At 34.6% G+C, this 16,081-nt stretch overlaps 1 protein-coding gene and 1 pseudogene across 1 annotated transcript; one reads left to right on the forward strand and one right to left on the reverse strand.

Moving 5' to 3' along the window:
- The first annotated feature begins 6,363 nt into the window (after window positions 1-6,363).
- On the forward strand, window positions 6,364-9,278 carry LOC120208549 (annotated as a pseudogene).
- Window positions 9,279-12,498: 3,220 nt separating this feature from the next.
- Window positions 12,499-13,462, reverse strand: LOC120208554 (pseudo histidine-containing phosphotransfer protein 6-like). Its single transcript, XM_039207790.1, has 4 exons — window positions 13,263-13,462; window positions 13,025-13,168; window positions 12,638-12,710; window positions 12,499-12,552 (listed from the first exon to the last, which is right to left on the reverse strand). The coding sequence occupies exons 1-4, from the start codon at window positions 13,460-13,462 to the stop codon at window positions 12,499-12,501; spliced, it is 471 nt and encodes a 156-aa protein (XP_039063721.1).
- Window positions 13,463-16,081: the final 2,619 nt, after the last annotated feature.

Raw genomic sequence — 16,081 nt, forward strand, 5'->3', positions numbered from 1 at the left:
GGGATGCCCTGCCCTTCCTATGTCTGAAACGTATTTATATAAGCAATTGTCCTAAACTGAAGAAGCTTCCTCTCAACTCTGACAGTGCAAAAGGGAATCACATCACCATTAAGGGAGAAAAAGACTGGTGGGAACAGCTAGAATGGGAGAATGAAGCCACTCGAAATGCTTTTATGCCATCTTTTCAAGACTTTTGACGGAAGAAATCAATTGTGAACCTCATCGAATGGATCGATCCTTAAAAGAACTTTAAATTCTTTTTATATTTTATATATTAATTTTATATTTGTATCTTTAAAATTTTATAATATCTTACCTCTGAATTTTTAATATACTTTCTAAAAATAACATCCAACGTCAGTTTCATAATTTACTCATGCTCACACTGTTCTTAACGGTCAGGAAAAATGGTCTTACCTTGTACCATGGTCAAGCCTACAAGCAAAGTTTTAGTATTCCACACGAGAAGTCAATTGAAACGAAATCATCTCCTACAAGTAACGTCTGCATCCAACACATCTCATGGCATGAAATTTTAAAAAAATATATATAATTATGTTTAATTATGCTACTTCTCTTTGGAATTCTATAATGAATCTTTCTAGCATGAGAGATACACACAGGTCATGGGAATCAAGGATTGAATGGGCTACTCAAACTTGGAAGGGTAAATCTCTCCTTTCCACCATGTTGAGGATCGCATGGACTGCTTTTATATACTTCATTTGGGAGGAAAGAAACAGAAAACTTTTCAACAGAGGATCAAGAACTGCAGATCAACTTCTCACGTCTAAAAATGAGCAAGTTCGAATCAAACTCAGTGACAAGAATACTAACAGACTAGATTATGTTAATTCTAGACTTTGTAATTATTGGGGTATAGACTAAGCTTTTTGTTTGTAAATATGTGTTTATACTCCTAATTGGGATGTCTGTTGCACTATGAACCATTCTTCTTGGGTAATAAAATCTATTTATCCAAAAAAAAAAAATTTGTGAAGATGCACGATGTCATCCGTGACATGTGTTTGTGGATAGCATGCGAGCTTGAAGAGAATGAAGAATATCTTGATGATGACTTCGGCGGTAGGTTATTTTATGGCGTGTTTTAACTTAGAATATTATATGTTCTACTCTAAAACTTTACATCATTGGTAATAATTTCGGTTACAAACAAAAATATATTAATTATAAATTTTTAGGGTACAATTGAAATAGTTATGAATTTACATAGTTTATTAAAAAAAAATTAATATTTTCGAATTCAACCTAAACTATTATCCAAAGTATTATAAAAAGTTACGCGTTATAAAATTTTCAGTTAAACCTATGTATGTTGTATTTTATACTCATCCTAAGATATAACCTAAAGACTTTTTTTTAATGTCTTTGCATAGTAATCTATATAATCTTTATTAAACAATGCATATAATATATAAATTCATCAACAAACTCAATATTAGCTACATTCATTTAACTCGAACTTATAATTTTCTTCAAATTTTAGAGGATTCCACCAAATCTTGTTCTAACTTGAAGCTTAACTTGAATAGCAAAGCTTCGGCTTTCAGAATCTGTTCAAAATTTTAGAGTTTTTTTATCAACAATGGCCATAACAGCTCTTGTAAATGTAGCGGAGAAGTCTTTCAAATAATTGGATTTGAAACGCGGCTTCAAACAAATCAAAACCCTCAACGCAACTTCAAGGGAAGTGCTAGAGCGGTTTACTGTTTTCTTCTCAATCAAACAGCTCCTGTTTGTATTGGTTCTCATCAGGTCTGCATGATTTTTCTAAGTCGTCTCCATGTCCTGTCATGGGGCCATGCACAGACTAACTAGTTGCGTAGGAAGATTCCTCTTTTCTCACCAATCCACTGTAGCACAATTGAAAAAGGGCAAAAAGAGAACAAAAATATGTACTTTGGATCCCTTAATTATTTTGTTGAAGGGTTTTCTCTGCAGTCTGCAGTAATCTCATACCAAAAATCCTTTCCCTGCTCAGTACTTTCCTTCCAAAACGAAACCAAAAACGCATCCTTTATTTTGCACCAATTCCTTTGTGCAACTTTGATTTCTTCTATATTGTTTTCAGTTTCATTTGCTTTCTTCCACTCACCAAAAATTCCATATCCTCTCCCCAAGTATTTACCAGAATCATTTGATGGAATGGAATATGTGAAGATGCATGATGTGATCCGTCATCCGTGACAAAGGTGTTAAATTAGGAAATATTTGAAAAATGATAATTGATCGAGAATATTTTATTTTTAGGATGATTTTTAGGTAAAAGAACCTTCAAATTGAATACATTAACATTAGGAGTTGATCAATATCGTTGATTAAGCTCGTTTCGAAAAATGGATAAGTTGACTTGATTTGATCATCGTAAAAGATCTAATCCGCTGACAGAGGATACGTCGTTGGGTTTCTAGAACTGTTTTTATGGGTTTTGTTGCAGACAAAGTAAAAGATGTTCCAATGGGTTTGGAGGTTGAAGAAGAAGTAATATAGAAAAGTAATTCTTTTTGGAAGATTATATAAATTTTGCTATAAAATAAAAACGACACGTGAAAAAAAAATTATTGGAGGGACACAAAAGAGACACACAAAAGGGTAGATGATTTTTGTTCCTATTTGCAGGTTCAACAGAAAAATGGCAGTGAAACCAACGGTGGTCATGACGGCATTTCTTGTAGGAGGGGAAAGCTCGGTGCGGGGCTACGGCTGCGATGTCTGGATCGAAACAGGACCAAGCAGTGAAACTACATTCAAAGTGATTTTCTGCAAATAATTGGGACTCCCTGCTTCAATGTAATCAAACGCAATTATTGAAGCTTCAAGGACAGTGTGAGAGCAAATGTTTATCCGTTTTTACTGAGTGAATCCCTTTTGTTTTGAAAAGTGCCAATTAACTCTCCTTTTCGACATTTCGAAAAAGTGAAGTGCGAAGACTTTACTTTCTCTTAGTTGTCTTTGCTATCATGTCATGTCGGTAAAAGAAATACATGGGCCATGCACAGGCCAATCACTACCGAACGAGTTGCAATTTTTAAAGAAAGATTCCTTTTTTCTTACCAATCCACTACTAAAGAACAATCGAGAAAAGACAAATACCCATTGTTCTTATTCCATGTTTGTTGTTAGTTGAAGGGGTTTCTCTGCATTTTGCAGTAATTTCATAGCACAAATCCTTTGCCTACTCAGTACTCATCTTCCAAACCAAAAGCGCATCCTTTATTTTGGAGCAATTTCTTTGTGAAGCTTTGATTTCTTCTCAATCATCAAATTCCAGATCCTCTCTCCAGGAAGTCCAGTTTGATTTTGAAAGCCCCAAGTATTATCAGAATCATGGGCAATTGCTTCTCTGTACAATGTAGTTTCGAAAATATCCTCATTCGTGGTTGGGATTGCATTGTTGAACGGGCTAATTACGTGTGCAAGCTTAAACAAACTCTTCCGGCAGATCAAAAAATTTACCCGATAATCACAAGAACTAAAGAGAAAATAACACATATTGGTACAATCTGCGCTTTGGGACTTTATGTTTTATCCGATATCCCTCTGGAATGTGTCTCGGGCTTATGTACCCGAACTGGTAGTCCGGAGATGAACCCTCCTATATGAGCTGAGTTATCGACTTGAGGTAGAAATCTGACGGCTAGGTTCGAGCAAGTACGGCTATGGCTTTCAAAAGCGGAAACTATGATAACAGAGGCAGAAAATTTGATTGCAGATGCCCCTCGACAAATAAATAACTTGTGTCTCGGATGCTGTGTTTCAAAAGAATTGCCTTTCTACCTACGAGTTTGGGAAAAAGGTGGCCAAAATGAATCAAGACATAAAGGATCACATGAGTAAAGGAGTTTTCGAGAAGGTAGCGGAGACTCAGCCTGCAGCTTCAGTAGTATTATGACCTGACGAGCAGACTGTTGCTCTTGAATCCACACTCGACAAGGTATGGAGCTGCATCATGAACGAAGATGTGGGGATCATTGGCCTATACGGCATCGGAGGGGTTGGAAAGACAACACTCTTGACCAAAATCACCAACAAGTTCAGCACCACACCACAGGGTTTCGACATTGGAATTTAGGCTCTGGTGTCTAAAGATTATAATGTTGAAAGGATTCAAGATAAGATTGGTGGAAAAATTGGTTTTTCGGATGAATCATGGAAGAATAAAAATTAGTGAAGCCCAAATGTAAGGAGACCACATTGTCAACTCTCTTCTTAGTGCATGCTTATTGAAAAGAACTAATGAATCACCTGAGGTAGTAGAATTTGTGAAGATGCACGATGTCATCCGTGACGTGTTTGTGGGTAGCATGCGAGCTTGAAGAGAATGAAGAATATCTTGATGATGACTTCGGCGGTAGGTTAATTTATGGCGTGTTTTAACTTAAAATATTATATGTTTTACTCTAAAACTTTACATCATTGGTAATAATTCCGGTTACAAACAAAAATATATTGATGGTAACTTTTTAGGGTACAATTGGAATAATTATGAATTTACATAATTTATTAAAGAAAAATTAATATTTTCGAATTCAACCTAAACTATTATCCAAAGTATTATAAAAAGTTACGCGTTATAAAATTTTCAGTTAAACCTATTTATGTTGTACTTTATACTCATCCTAAGATATCACCTAAAGACTTTTTTTAATGTCTTTGCTGTCATATCATGTCAGTAAAAGAGAAAATGAATATTGAGCATAGTAATCTACATAATCTTTATTAAACAATGCATATAATATATAAATTCATCAACAAACTCAATATTAGCTACATTCATTTAACTCAAACTTATAATTTTCTTCAAATTTTAGAGGATTCCACCAAATCTTGTTCTAACTTGAAGCTTAACTTGAATAGCAAAGCTTCGGCTTTCAGAATCTGTTCAAAATTTTAGAGATTTTTTATCAACAATGGCCATAACAGCTCTTGTAAATGTAGTGGAGAAGTCTTTCAAATAATTGAATTTGAAACGCGGCTTCAAACAAATCAAAACCCTCATCAGGTCTGCATGATTTTTCTAAGTCGTCTTCATGTCCTGTCATGGGGCCATGCACAAACCAACTAGTTGCGTAGGAAGATTCCAATTTTCTCACCAATCCACTGTAGCAAAATTGAAAAATGGCAAAAGAGAACAAAAATCCATACTTGGATCCCTTAATTATTGTTTATTGAAGGGTTTTCTCTGCAGTCTGCAGTAATCTCATACCACAAATTCAGTACTTGGATCGAGAATATTTTATTTTTAGGGTGATTTTCAGATTAAAAAAAAACTTCAAATTGAATACATTAACATTAGGAGTTGATCAATATCGTTGATCAAGCTCGTTTCGAAAAATGGATAAGTTGACTAGATTTGTCCATCGTAAAAGATCTAATCCGCTGACAGAGGATACGTCGTTGGGTTTCGAGAACTGTTTTTATGGGTTTTGTTGCAGACAAAGTAAAAGATGTTCCAATGGGTTTGGAGGTTGAAGAAGAAGTAATACAGAAAATTAATTCTTTTTGGAAGATTATATAAATTTTGTTAGAGATGACTATTCAGTTTCGTTGGTAGAACACAAGGTTCTTAATCTTAAGTTCGTGGAATCGAGTCTCACGGAAGACATTTTATAATTCGAAGGTCTTCTACGGAAGCTAATTTCATATTGGGAACAGCCTATTATCTTACCTCTCCTACCCTATTACATATGGGAACAAATGACAACCATTTTATATAAATTTTGCTATAAAATAAAAATTACACGTGAAAAAGAAATTATTGGAGGGACTCAAAAGGGTAGATGATTTTTGTTCATATTTTGCAGGTTCAACAGAAAAATGGCAGTGAAACCAACGGTGGTCATGACGGCATTTCTTGTAGGAGGGGAAAGCTCGGTGCGGGGCTACGGTTGGATGTCTGGATCGAAACAGGACCAAGCAATGAAACTACATTCAAAGTGATTTTCTGCAAATAATTGGGACTCCCTGCTTCAATGTAATCAAACGCAATTATTGAAGCTTCAAATGCCAGTGTGAGAGCAAATGGTATCCGTTTCTACTAAGTGGATAACCTTTACTTTTGAAAAGTGCCAAATAACTCTCCTTTTCGACATTTCGAAAAAGTGAAGTGCGAAGACTTTACTTTCTCTTAGTCGTCTTTGGTATCATTCATGTTGGTAAAAGAAATGCGTAGGCCATGCACAGACCAATCACTACCGAACGAGTTGCAATTTTTAAAGAAAGATTCCTCTTTTCTTACCAATCCACTAATAAAGAACAATCGAGAAAAGACAAATACCCATTGTTCTTATTCCATGTTTGTTGTTAGTTGAAGGGGTTTCTCTGCATTTTGCAGTAATTTCATAGCACAAATCCTTTGCCTACTCAGTACTCATCTTCCAAACCAAAACCAAAAGCGCATCCTTTATTTTGGAGCAATTTCTTTGTGAAGCTTTGATTTCTTCTTTCTTGTTTTTGTTTCCCCTTTCCTTCCGAACAAAAATCAATCTCTAGATTGTTTTTGTGTGTGTTCAATTTCACTTGTTTGTTTTTCTTCTCAATCATCAAATTCCAGATCCTCTCACCAGGAAGTCTAGTTTGATTTTGAAAGCCCCAAGTATTACCAGAATCATGGGCAATTGCTTCTCGGTACAATGTAGTTTCGAAAATATCCTCATTCGTGGTTGGGATTGCATTGTTGGACGGGCTAATTACGTGTGCAAGCTTAAACAAACTCTTCCTACTTTATCTACTGCTCTTGCAGAGCTGAGGGTAAAAAAGAATGATGTGCAACGGGAGGTTGATCTGGCGGAGCAGCGACAACTGAAGCGACTCGATCAAGTTCAGCTATGGCTTTCGAAAGCAGAAACTATGATAACAGAGGCGGAAAATTTGATTGCAGACAGCCCTCAACAAATAAATAACTTGCGTCTCGGCGGCTGCCTCTCCAAGAATTGTCTGTCTACCTACAAGTTCGGAAAAAAGGTGGCCAAAATACTTGAAGACATAAAGGATCACATATGTAAAGGAGTTTTTGAGAAGGTAGCAGAGACTCAGCCCGCTCCTTCAGTTGTAGTAAGACCTGAGGATCGGACAGTTGCTCTTGAATCCACATTCGACGAGGTATGGAGCTGCATCCTGGACAAAGATGTGGGGATCATTGGCCTCTACGGCGTAGGAGGCGTTGGAAAGACAACACTCTTGACCCAAATCAACAACAAGTTCAGCACCACACCTAATGATTTTGATGTCGTAATTTGGGCGTTGGTGTCTAAAGATTACAATGTTGAAAAGATTCAAGATGAGATTGGTGCAAACATTGGTTTGTTGTGTTACTGGATGATTTATGGAAGAGGGTAGACTTGAACAAAGTTGGGATTCCAGAACCAAGCCAAGAAAACGGTTCTAAACTTATCTTCACTACTCGATCTTTGGAGGTTTGTGGTGAAATGGAAGCTCGAAATAAAATTAAAGTGGAGTGTCTGAAACTGGAAGAGGCTTGGAAATTATTCCAAGAAAAGGTTGGGGATGAAACTCTCCACAGCCATCCAGATATTCCAAAATTAGCTAAACAAGTAGCCGAAGAGTGTTGTGGGTTGCCTCTTGCACTGGTTACGATCGGTCGTGCCATGGCTTGCAAGACGACACCTGGGGACTGGAATTATGCAATCCAGAAGTTAAAGCAATCCACCTTACCCAAAATGGAAAATGAGGTATATCCGCTTTTGAAATTTAGTTATGATTATCTGTCTCCCACAATGAAATGTTGCCTCCTATACTGTTGTTTGTATCCTGAAGATTATACTATTCCCAAAAGTAGATTAGTGGAGTATTGGTTTTGTGAAGGGTTGTTGAATGAATTTGATAGAATTAGTGAAGCTCAAATGCAAGGAGACCACATTATCAACTCTCTTATCTATGCATGTTTATTGGAAAGAGCAGAAGAATCATTTGATGGGGAAGAACGTGTGAAGATGCATGATGTGATCCGAGACATGGGTTTGTGGATAGCATGCGAGCTTGAAGAGAAAGAGAAGAGTTTCTTTGTAAAAGCAGGTGCTCAATTACTAGAGGAGCCAGATGTTAAGGCCTGGGAAGGTGCAAAAAGAATGTCGATGATGCATAATCAGATTAAAGTTATGAGAGGAACCCCTAAATGCCCTAACCTTCGAACTTTGTTTCTCAGCCGAAATAAGTTTCAGGCGATCAACGATGGCTTTTTTCAGTTTACGCCTCAACTAACTGTTTTGGATTTGTCGCGGAATAGTAAATTATACGCATTACCAAAGGGAATTTCAGAATTGATTTCTCTAGAATGTCTTGATCTATCCGAAACTGGTATAACAGAGTTGCCAATGGAAATGACATCCTTAACCAAACTGAAAATGTTGGACTTGAGTTACATGGAGCATCTCGAAAGAATCCCACAGAATTTGATATCTAGTTTTTCCAAGATGCAAATATTCAGGTTGGGGGATCTGCCAATAAGTGATTATCACGAGGAAGACAATGTTCTGGATTGGGATAATGATAATGAGAGGCTTATAGAGGAATTGAAAAGTCTGCAACATCTGAATATACTAAGGATACCAGAGATACAAAACATGTCTGCTCTACAAAGTTTTCTAAGCCACCACTTGTTTCGATGCAGCACCGAACAACTAGAGTTGAGGGATTTCAGGGAGACAAATGTGTTTAATGTTTTATGTTTAGAAAACATGGAGCGTCTGGAGATATTACGTATCGGTGGTTGTGGAAATATGGAGGAGATGAAAATGGATAAACTGCATACCAGGGGTTCTCCGAGTACTAATTACACTTCAGGCTTCCACACATTGAGGGAAGTTAGAATTTCTAGTTGTTACAAATTGAAGGACGTTACCTGGCTGTTTCTTGCTCCAAATCTAAGGTATCTCGCGATATGGCATTGTTCAGAGATGGAAGAAATACTGAGCGAGGGAAGACTCAGAGATGTTGCAGATGAGGTGGGAATTCCATACCCTACACCATTTCTGAACCTTCAAACACTTAGTCTACGGGAACTACCGGAATTGAAGAGCATATACTGGGATGCCTTACCCTTCCCATGTCTGAAACGTATTTATATAGAGGACTGTCCTAAACTGAAGAAGTTTCCTCTCAACTCTGACAGTGCAAAAGGGAATCACATCACCATTAAGGGAGAAAGAGACTGGTGGGAACAGCTAGAATGGGAGAATGAAGCCACTCGAAATGCTTTTCTGCCATCTTTTCAAGCCTATTGACGGAAGAAATCAATTGTAAACCTCATCGTGAATGGATCGATCCTTAAAAGAACTTTAAATTATTTTTATATTTTATATATTAATTTTATATTTTTATCTTTAAAATTTTATAATATCTTACCTCTGAGTTTTTAATATACTTTCTAAAAATAAAATCCAACGTGGGTTTCATAACTTACTCATGCTCACACTGTTCTTAAGGGTCAGGAAAAATGGTCTTACCTTATACCATGGTCAAGCCTACAAGCAAAGTTTTAGTATTCGACACGAGAAGTCAATTGAAACGAAATCATCGCCTAGAAGTAACGTCTGCATCCAACACATCTCATGGCATGACATTTTAAAAATATATATATAATTATGTTTAATTTATTTTTCAAAAAACAAAAATCATAAAAACAATTAAAAATTTTAAACTTTTAGTTATTTTTATTATTTTAAAGAAATTTTTAAAAGCATTTTAGGATTTTATTTGAATTTTTTTACATTTTTCAATATATATTTTTTATACCGGGAGAAACCTAATTGAGTGACATTATAAACACTCTCCTTTTTATACCGGGAGAGTCAAAGTGAGAATGTCAGTATACTTACTACTTAGCCATTTTAGGTATTAAGCCTTCTTTCAATATCATTTTTTTCTTTTGAAAAAGTCCGTGGCTCTCGGGGCTTGAACCTGAGTCATGTTGATGACTAATCCTATGCCTTAGCCGATTAAACTATGCCTTCTTTTAATATTAGCAATAAAAAAAAGGTCCACCAAAATCCAAACTGCAATAATTTGCATAGTTAAGGCATATGAAATTGATTGTTTTTAGATTTCGATCTAAAATTTTATGAAGAAAAATAATAAATTAAATATTTTATTTTAGTCAAAAATGTATCTTAAACCCATGATGATTCTTCTACGCTCGATGAGCAGCGATGAACACCATTAATTTAATTTATATATAAATTTAAATGTTAAATGACTCAACCTATGATTATAAATTAGTTAAAAATTTAAAGATAAATTAACTAAAATAAAGGGTAAACTATATCAGTGATCACTAAAATAAAGGGTAAATGAGTCAAATTGGTTTTTTAAAATTCAAGGGTTTTTTTGATTTTTTTTAAAATACAAATATTTAAAATTAAAAATATTTAAAAAAATTAAAGTTCAAGGGCTTATTTGATTTTTTAAAAAATACAAATATTTAAAATTAAAAATTAAAAAATATTCAAAAAATTAAATATAATAATACCAAAAAAAATAAATTATATATATATATATATATGCATAAAGCTTATTTTTACTTGGAAGCAAAATTTTAATCTTATTAAAAGAAAAATATGTAATGGAAGTGAAGATAAAAGAAAAGAAAACCATCGAATTACCTTTGTACTCCATCTCTCACTTGAACTTCACTATAACAGTCTTTCCAGTCAGATTGTTCTAGAACGGCTTCGGGTTAGTTGGTATCGTATAAAATTAAACCAGGAAAACTTGACTTCAATCCGATTATCAGAACCGATTTGCCCGACTCAATACTCGATATTAAACCGAACATGATGATCAAATTTGATCTGAAACCCAAACCATACTCGACCCAAACCGTACCAATTCAAAATTTAGCTGACCCAATATGGACCTATATCTAATTTGACTTGAACCAAAAATAACCTAAAGCGAAAACAACCCAAACCAAAAACAATCCAAACTGAATTTAACCCGATCCAATCTGACCCGAACCGAACAAAGGAAATAATAAATTAATATTAGAGTTATAATGAAAATAATAGAAAGTTTAGTTATGTTACAACTAAAATGTAACAAATAAAGTTATTTGTTATTTTTTAAAATTTAATAAAAATATTAAATTTATAATTAAACATTAAATATTTTATTGAAAATTTTGATTTAAAATAACATTTTTAATAAAAATATTTTTTATTTCTTTATAAAATAGTTCCTGTTATAAAGTTTTAATGCAAGATCAATATAAAATTTTTGGCAACAAATTGTAACACACGTCATAGGATCGTATTTGTGTCAAATTATCATATCTAAATGATGATTTAATTTAAAATATTGAACGATTGAGAATTGTAATTAAGCTTAAATGATAAGATTAACAAACAAGAAGACATATTTTTATAAGAATATATGAATAATTTTATATATACTTGATTAGATTCATAACCAACTCAACCTGAGTTGACATGATCCAAAGGTTAACCCAAACAGAAAATCAATCGATATGATATTGATCCGACCCGAAATCTAACTGATTTGGTATTGATCCGAACCGAAAAACAACCGATATGATAATCACCTGACCCAAAAATTGACCCACCAGAAAATTGATCCGACCCGTTATCTGACCCTACCCGATTTATCATACAGCCGAACCAAATCCGATCCGACTCGAATAAAATTAAACCGAATATAATCTCGACCCAAAATACCCCGAATGACCCATTTGCACCTCTATATAAAATGCTTAAACAGATTTTAATACTTAGATACCAAGTTACAATAAACAAAGTTTACAAAGAAAAAAATGACAGATTAAATAAATTAACTATCTTGTTCACTTAACCACTATAAATCATTGTGCATCATTTTTCTATCTCTTTAAATCTACTTACTCCCTAAATTTTTATCAAAAACCCAATTCACCCATGTTGACAATATTTTTTATTATCTTATAGAACTTCTTCAAATCCGAACAGTCACATTGTTTTTTTTTGGAAAAATACATGAGCTCAGGTACCCTTTCGCCTTTATTTTCTTTAAAGTTCGATATGATATTCGATATGATTGTACTTTAAGGTAACTCAAATTTTACATTAAAATATGATATATAAGAATTTGGACCAAGTATTGTCTACAACAAAAAACCCCATACCTGACCAAGTACAACACAGTCATGTCCATGATTGATTGAAGCATCAAAAAGTTTGAGAGCTGAACATAATGCCTACGGCCTGGTGCAGGTTGTGTGTACTTGGTGTGTGATTTGATTGATGAGTTTTGAGTATCCAACAGTCAAACCCTCACAATTCGTTGCACTATAAATAATGACAAAGAAGCACTGAGGGAAGCCGTTAATGCTGATTTGGAGATTTCTCTTCAGATAATTCAATCAAGACATCAGTTGCATTCAAAAGTACAGAGCTTTGCTTGGATTTTAGCAAAAAATTGAAGTCCCCCCCCCCCCACCCACATGTTATGGTATTAAAGACTTTGGCTTTAGTTCTGCATCGGGTATCTTGCACCAGCTGCTAGCACTCTTTGCTGCTGTATCTGAATCATTTATGATGATTGACAATGGTAAGTGAGCAATCAATGGTCATGAAATTGGGTTTTTGGTTTTTCAGAAAAATAGTACCTGGAAGAGTTCATGCAATTTATTCTTGAGGAAACAATAATCGTGTTCTAGCAGCTCTAATGCTCTCAGGCACCTACATCCAATGCCAAAACATCTAGTTACCACACCAATGTCATTAAATCGTGCCTTACATGACTTTATACACTGGCATCAAATAATAAATTTCACTCTGAAAAATCAAATGAATCTGTCTGTGGTTAAGTCAATGAATTATAGCTAGTCGGGAGATATAAAGCTTTAAAAAATTTAAGAAACTCCGAAGATCTCAAAAGAGAGAGACATAACAACAGAAGTGTAACTTCCGAATTAATATAATGCTAGAGTTTGGGTTAGGGGGCCTAGAAGGCACAAAAGTAGAGGAATAAGGGTGTAATGCAGCTTGCATACCCAGCACGGCTGTTCTGCTCAGAAGCGGCTCGAAACGCAAAGCAGGCATTTCTTATCCTTTTAGCACCAATGCTGGAGCTGCTTCCCATGAACTGATTCAAATGGATTCCCATCTTATTGTAACCCGAGAACTCTCTATCCATCCTACACCATACATTATCAAAATCAATGAATTAACCCAACAAGGAGAAAAATGAAAATAATTCCCACTCTCTGAGAAAAATAAACGAGCATTTACAGCAATGATCTGAGGTTCCTCAGAAGCTTCTCCGATTCGTGGAAATGAATGTTGACGACTTCCGATACGAAGTTGGGCGACGATTCATCTCGGAGTTGTTGGAGCTGCAAGAATTGCTCGTCGAGTATACCCTGGTTGAAGAGGAATGCGAGCAGACGGTTCGCGTCTGCTCGCAACCGATCCGCGACCAACCCCATCATCCACACTGGCAGACCCGTTTTGGCTGCTGGGACTGTTGAAACTGTTCGATTTTTAGCAAAATTCATCTCGAAAACAATGATGGGCCGGGTTTCGTTAGGAAGAATATACTTCTCTTCCTCTGTTTGTAGGTCTCAAACTTACCGGGGTCTAGGGTTTTTCTTTGTTTTGCTGGGGTTAAGCAAGAATGTCATGAAAGTTTTCAAGTTCAAGAGCTATTTAAAGTTTGAGAGCTTGGACCCCAACTCCAACACTCAAAACCACTAGTTTTATTAACAGCGCACACATCCCGCCAAGGTAATTTTTTTTATGCAAATCGAAGCCGCTAGTTTTATTAAAAAAGAAAATTCTAAAATTACAATAATAATTTATAATTATAAGTGTAAACTAAACGTATAATTAAGATATTTTCTATAATCATTGATATGAAACTAGTTACTTAAGGTCATATAAGGACCATACAAAGAAAATGTTAAAAATACATCTAAAAAACTTGAAAAAATAAAGATGTAAACAGATCTGTACTGACAAAAGAACAACAATAGGGGATCAAGCTACTGAAAGACCATCGAATCACAAATAAGAGTCGAGCGTCTTGAGAAAACTATCTCCGAGCACAACCGCATATCCAAATTCATCCAAGGGTCCAAGGTAGGACAACAAATAAAACGTCACCTTGATCAATCGATGTGATGTCAAATTCAAACCTAAAAAAATTAAACAAAAAAAGAAAGACCAAACGACTAGTAGAAAAGATTGAAAACGTGCCAAAAGGTAGATAAAAGTGTATAAAATCATGTCATGAAGGCAAATGTATTAGAAATTAAAAAACATAAAAAAATAAAGATGCAATATAAGAAAATAGATGAAAAAGAAGGAAAATTAGCGATCAACACTATGGTTAGTGTCGTCCAGTGGCGGACCCAGAAATATTTTCCAGGATAAACACACATGTGTTAACAACATAACATTTTTAAATGGGATGGGTACAAATAAAATTTCAGGGTTGACATCATTCTTAAAATAAGTAACTAATAAAAAAAATTCAGATTTCAGGGTGGTCACCATCAACAAAATAAATAAATAAAAATTTAGATTTCAAGGTGGGCATGTGCCCACCCTAACCAAGTCGTGGCTCCGCCACTGGTGCCAGCGTCGATCAACAAAATTAAGGACAAAAGTCGAACGTCTTGAAAGAAAAAGAGAAAATCCTCTTAATCAACATATTTTAAATTAGAGACTTACAGTGAGATAAAACAGCATACACAGTGGTTTTCTGCTGCACTTTTTCCAACTTACAGTGAGATAGTTACTGCAGTCTGCATTGAAGTATGGAGTGGGGGGGGGGGGAGAAGTTAAAAAAACCAGTTAAAAATGGAAAAGAAAAACGCACGCTAAACAAGGCAAAGACTGACAAAATTGGAAGGAGGACACGTGGCGAAATGGGTATGTTTTAGTTTGTTTTGTCTTATGTATGTTGTAGATGATGATCATGATGAAGTTTTCAAAGAGAGCAATGGAACCTGGAACAATAGTGTGGTAATATTTACTTAATAATGAAAAGCACAAAAATATAGGTGGTGATTCTCTCACTTTTATATGGGACCGTGATCAATTAATCTCTTCTTCTTTGGTTAACCCTTTCATATCCTCGTTTATTTTTTTAATATCATTGATAATATCTATCGATCGATTATTTGGATTGAATCATACAAAGATTTATCATGTTAGAATTATGTGACCCAAATTCTCTTTTGATGGAACAAGAGGTAATTAAGAAGAAAATCACTTAAATAGAGGTTAAAAGGAGGATCGACTATAGTAGGAGAAGTTCAATATGTGTATCACTTCACTTTCTTTCTTCCATTTGCAAGCCGGTGAAGAACAGAAAACTCAGTATAATAAACAAGAAACTCGTCCCTATACATAGGTACTAGAGATTAGGGTTTAAAGATAATTTGTATAGATTGTAAATCCCATTTAGACGCTCTAACTTCTTATATTTTTTCAGTATAATAAATTCTTTCTTCACTTTTGTCAATATTTTTTTTTGAAATGATTTTTTACTTAAATTTTAGTGTTCTTTATTTTGTGATCGTTCTACATTCGTTATTATCATACTATCATTATTACAAGAACGATTTTCCCAATTCGGTTTTCTCTATTCACAATGTCGGGATTTAAACTTAAAACATTTTCTTAAGAGACTTAATGTATCATTCTACTAGATATTTGATAGTCAATATATTCCAATTAAGGTTTACTTGTGAGATTTTGTATTATCTTTTACATAGATGACTCAAAAATTGATCAAAAACTTGGACTTCAATTCCTACCCTTTTTCTCATGAGCAGAGGAATTCTAACATTTGGTTTTTTTGATCTAATAATAATTTAAGTTCTTATAAATTAAATATTAAATAAATTAACACTTACCCTCATAATTTAAATTTAAATACTTAATTATCGTGTTTTTAATTTCTCTTCGAATATTTGATTTCAATTCGGTCCTTAATCAAGTTGTCAGTTAAAACCTAATCTAAAATTCAAACTTTGGATAACTCTCATATCTACTAGAGAGTGGTCAAAGACTTAGTTTTTCTATTAGTTACTAATAATAGG

The sequence above is a fragment of the Hibiscus syriacus genome, unplaced genomic scaffold (genome assembly GCF_006381635.1).
Source record: "Hibiscus syriacus cultivar Baekdansim isolate YM2019G1 unplaced genomic scaffold, ASM638163v2 tig00016571_pilon, whole genome shotgun sequence".
NCBI classification, from domain to species: domain Eukaryota; kingdom Viridiplantae; phylum Streptophyta; class Magnoliopsida; order Malvales; family Malvaceae; genus Hibiscus; species Hibiscus syriacus.

What these genes read in the sequence shown, in the direction of transcription:
- LOC120208554 (XM_039207790.1), bottom strand. Translation starts at nt 13,462, where the DNA reads ATGATGGGGTTGGTCGCGGATCGGTTGCGAGCAGACGCGAACCGTCTG. An exon ending in AGGAACCTCAGATCATTGCT is followed by an intron (nt 13,169 to 13,262) that starts GTAAATGCTCGT and finishes TGTATGGTGTAG; the next exon opens with GATGGATAGAGAGTTCTCGG. An exon ending in GAGCAGAACAGCCGTGCTGG is followed by an intron (nt 12,711 to 13,024) that starts GTATGCAAGCTG and finishes CATTGGATGTAG; the next exon opens with GTGCCTGAGAGCATTAGAGC.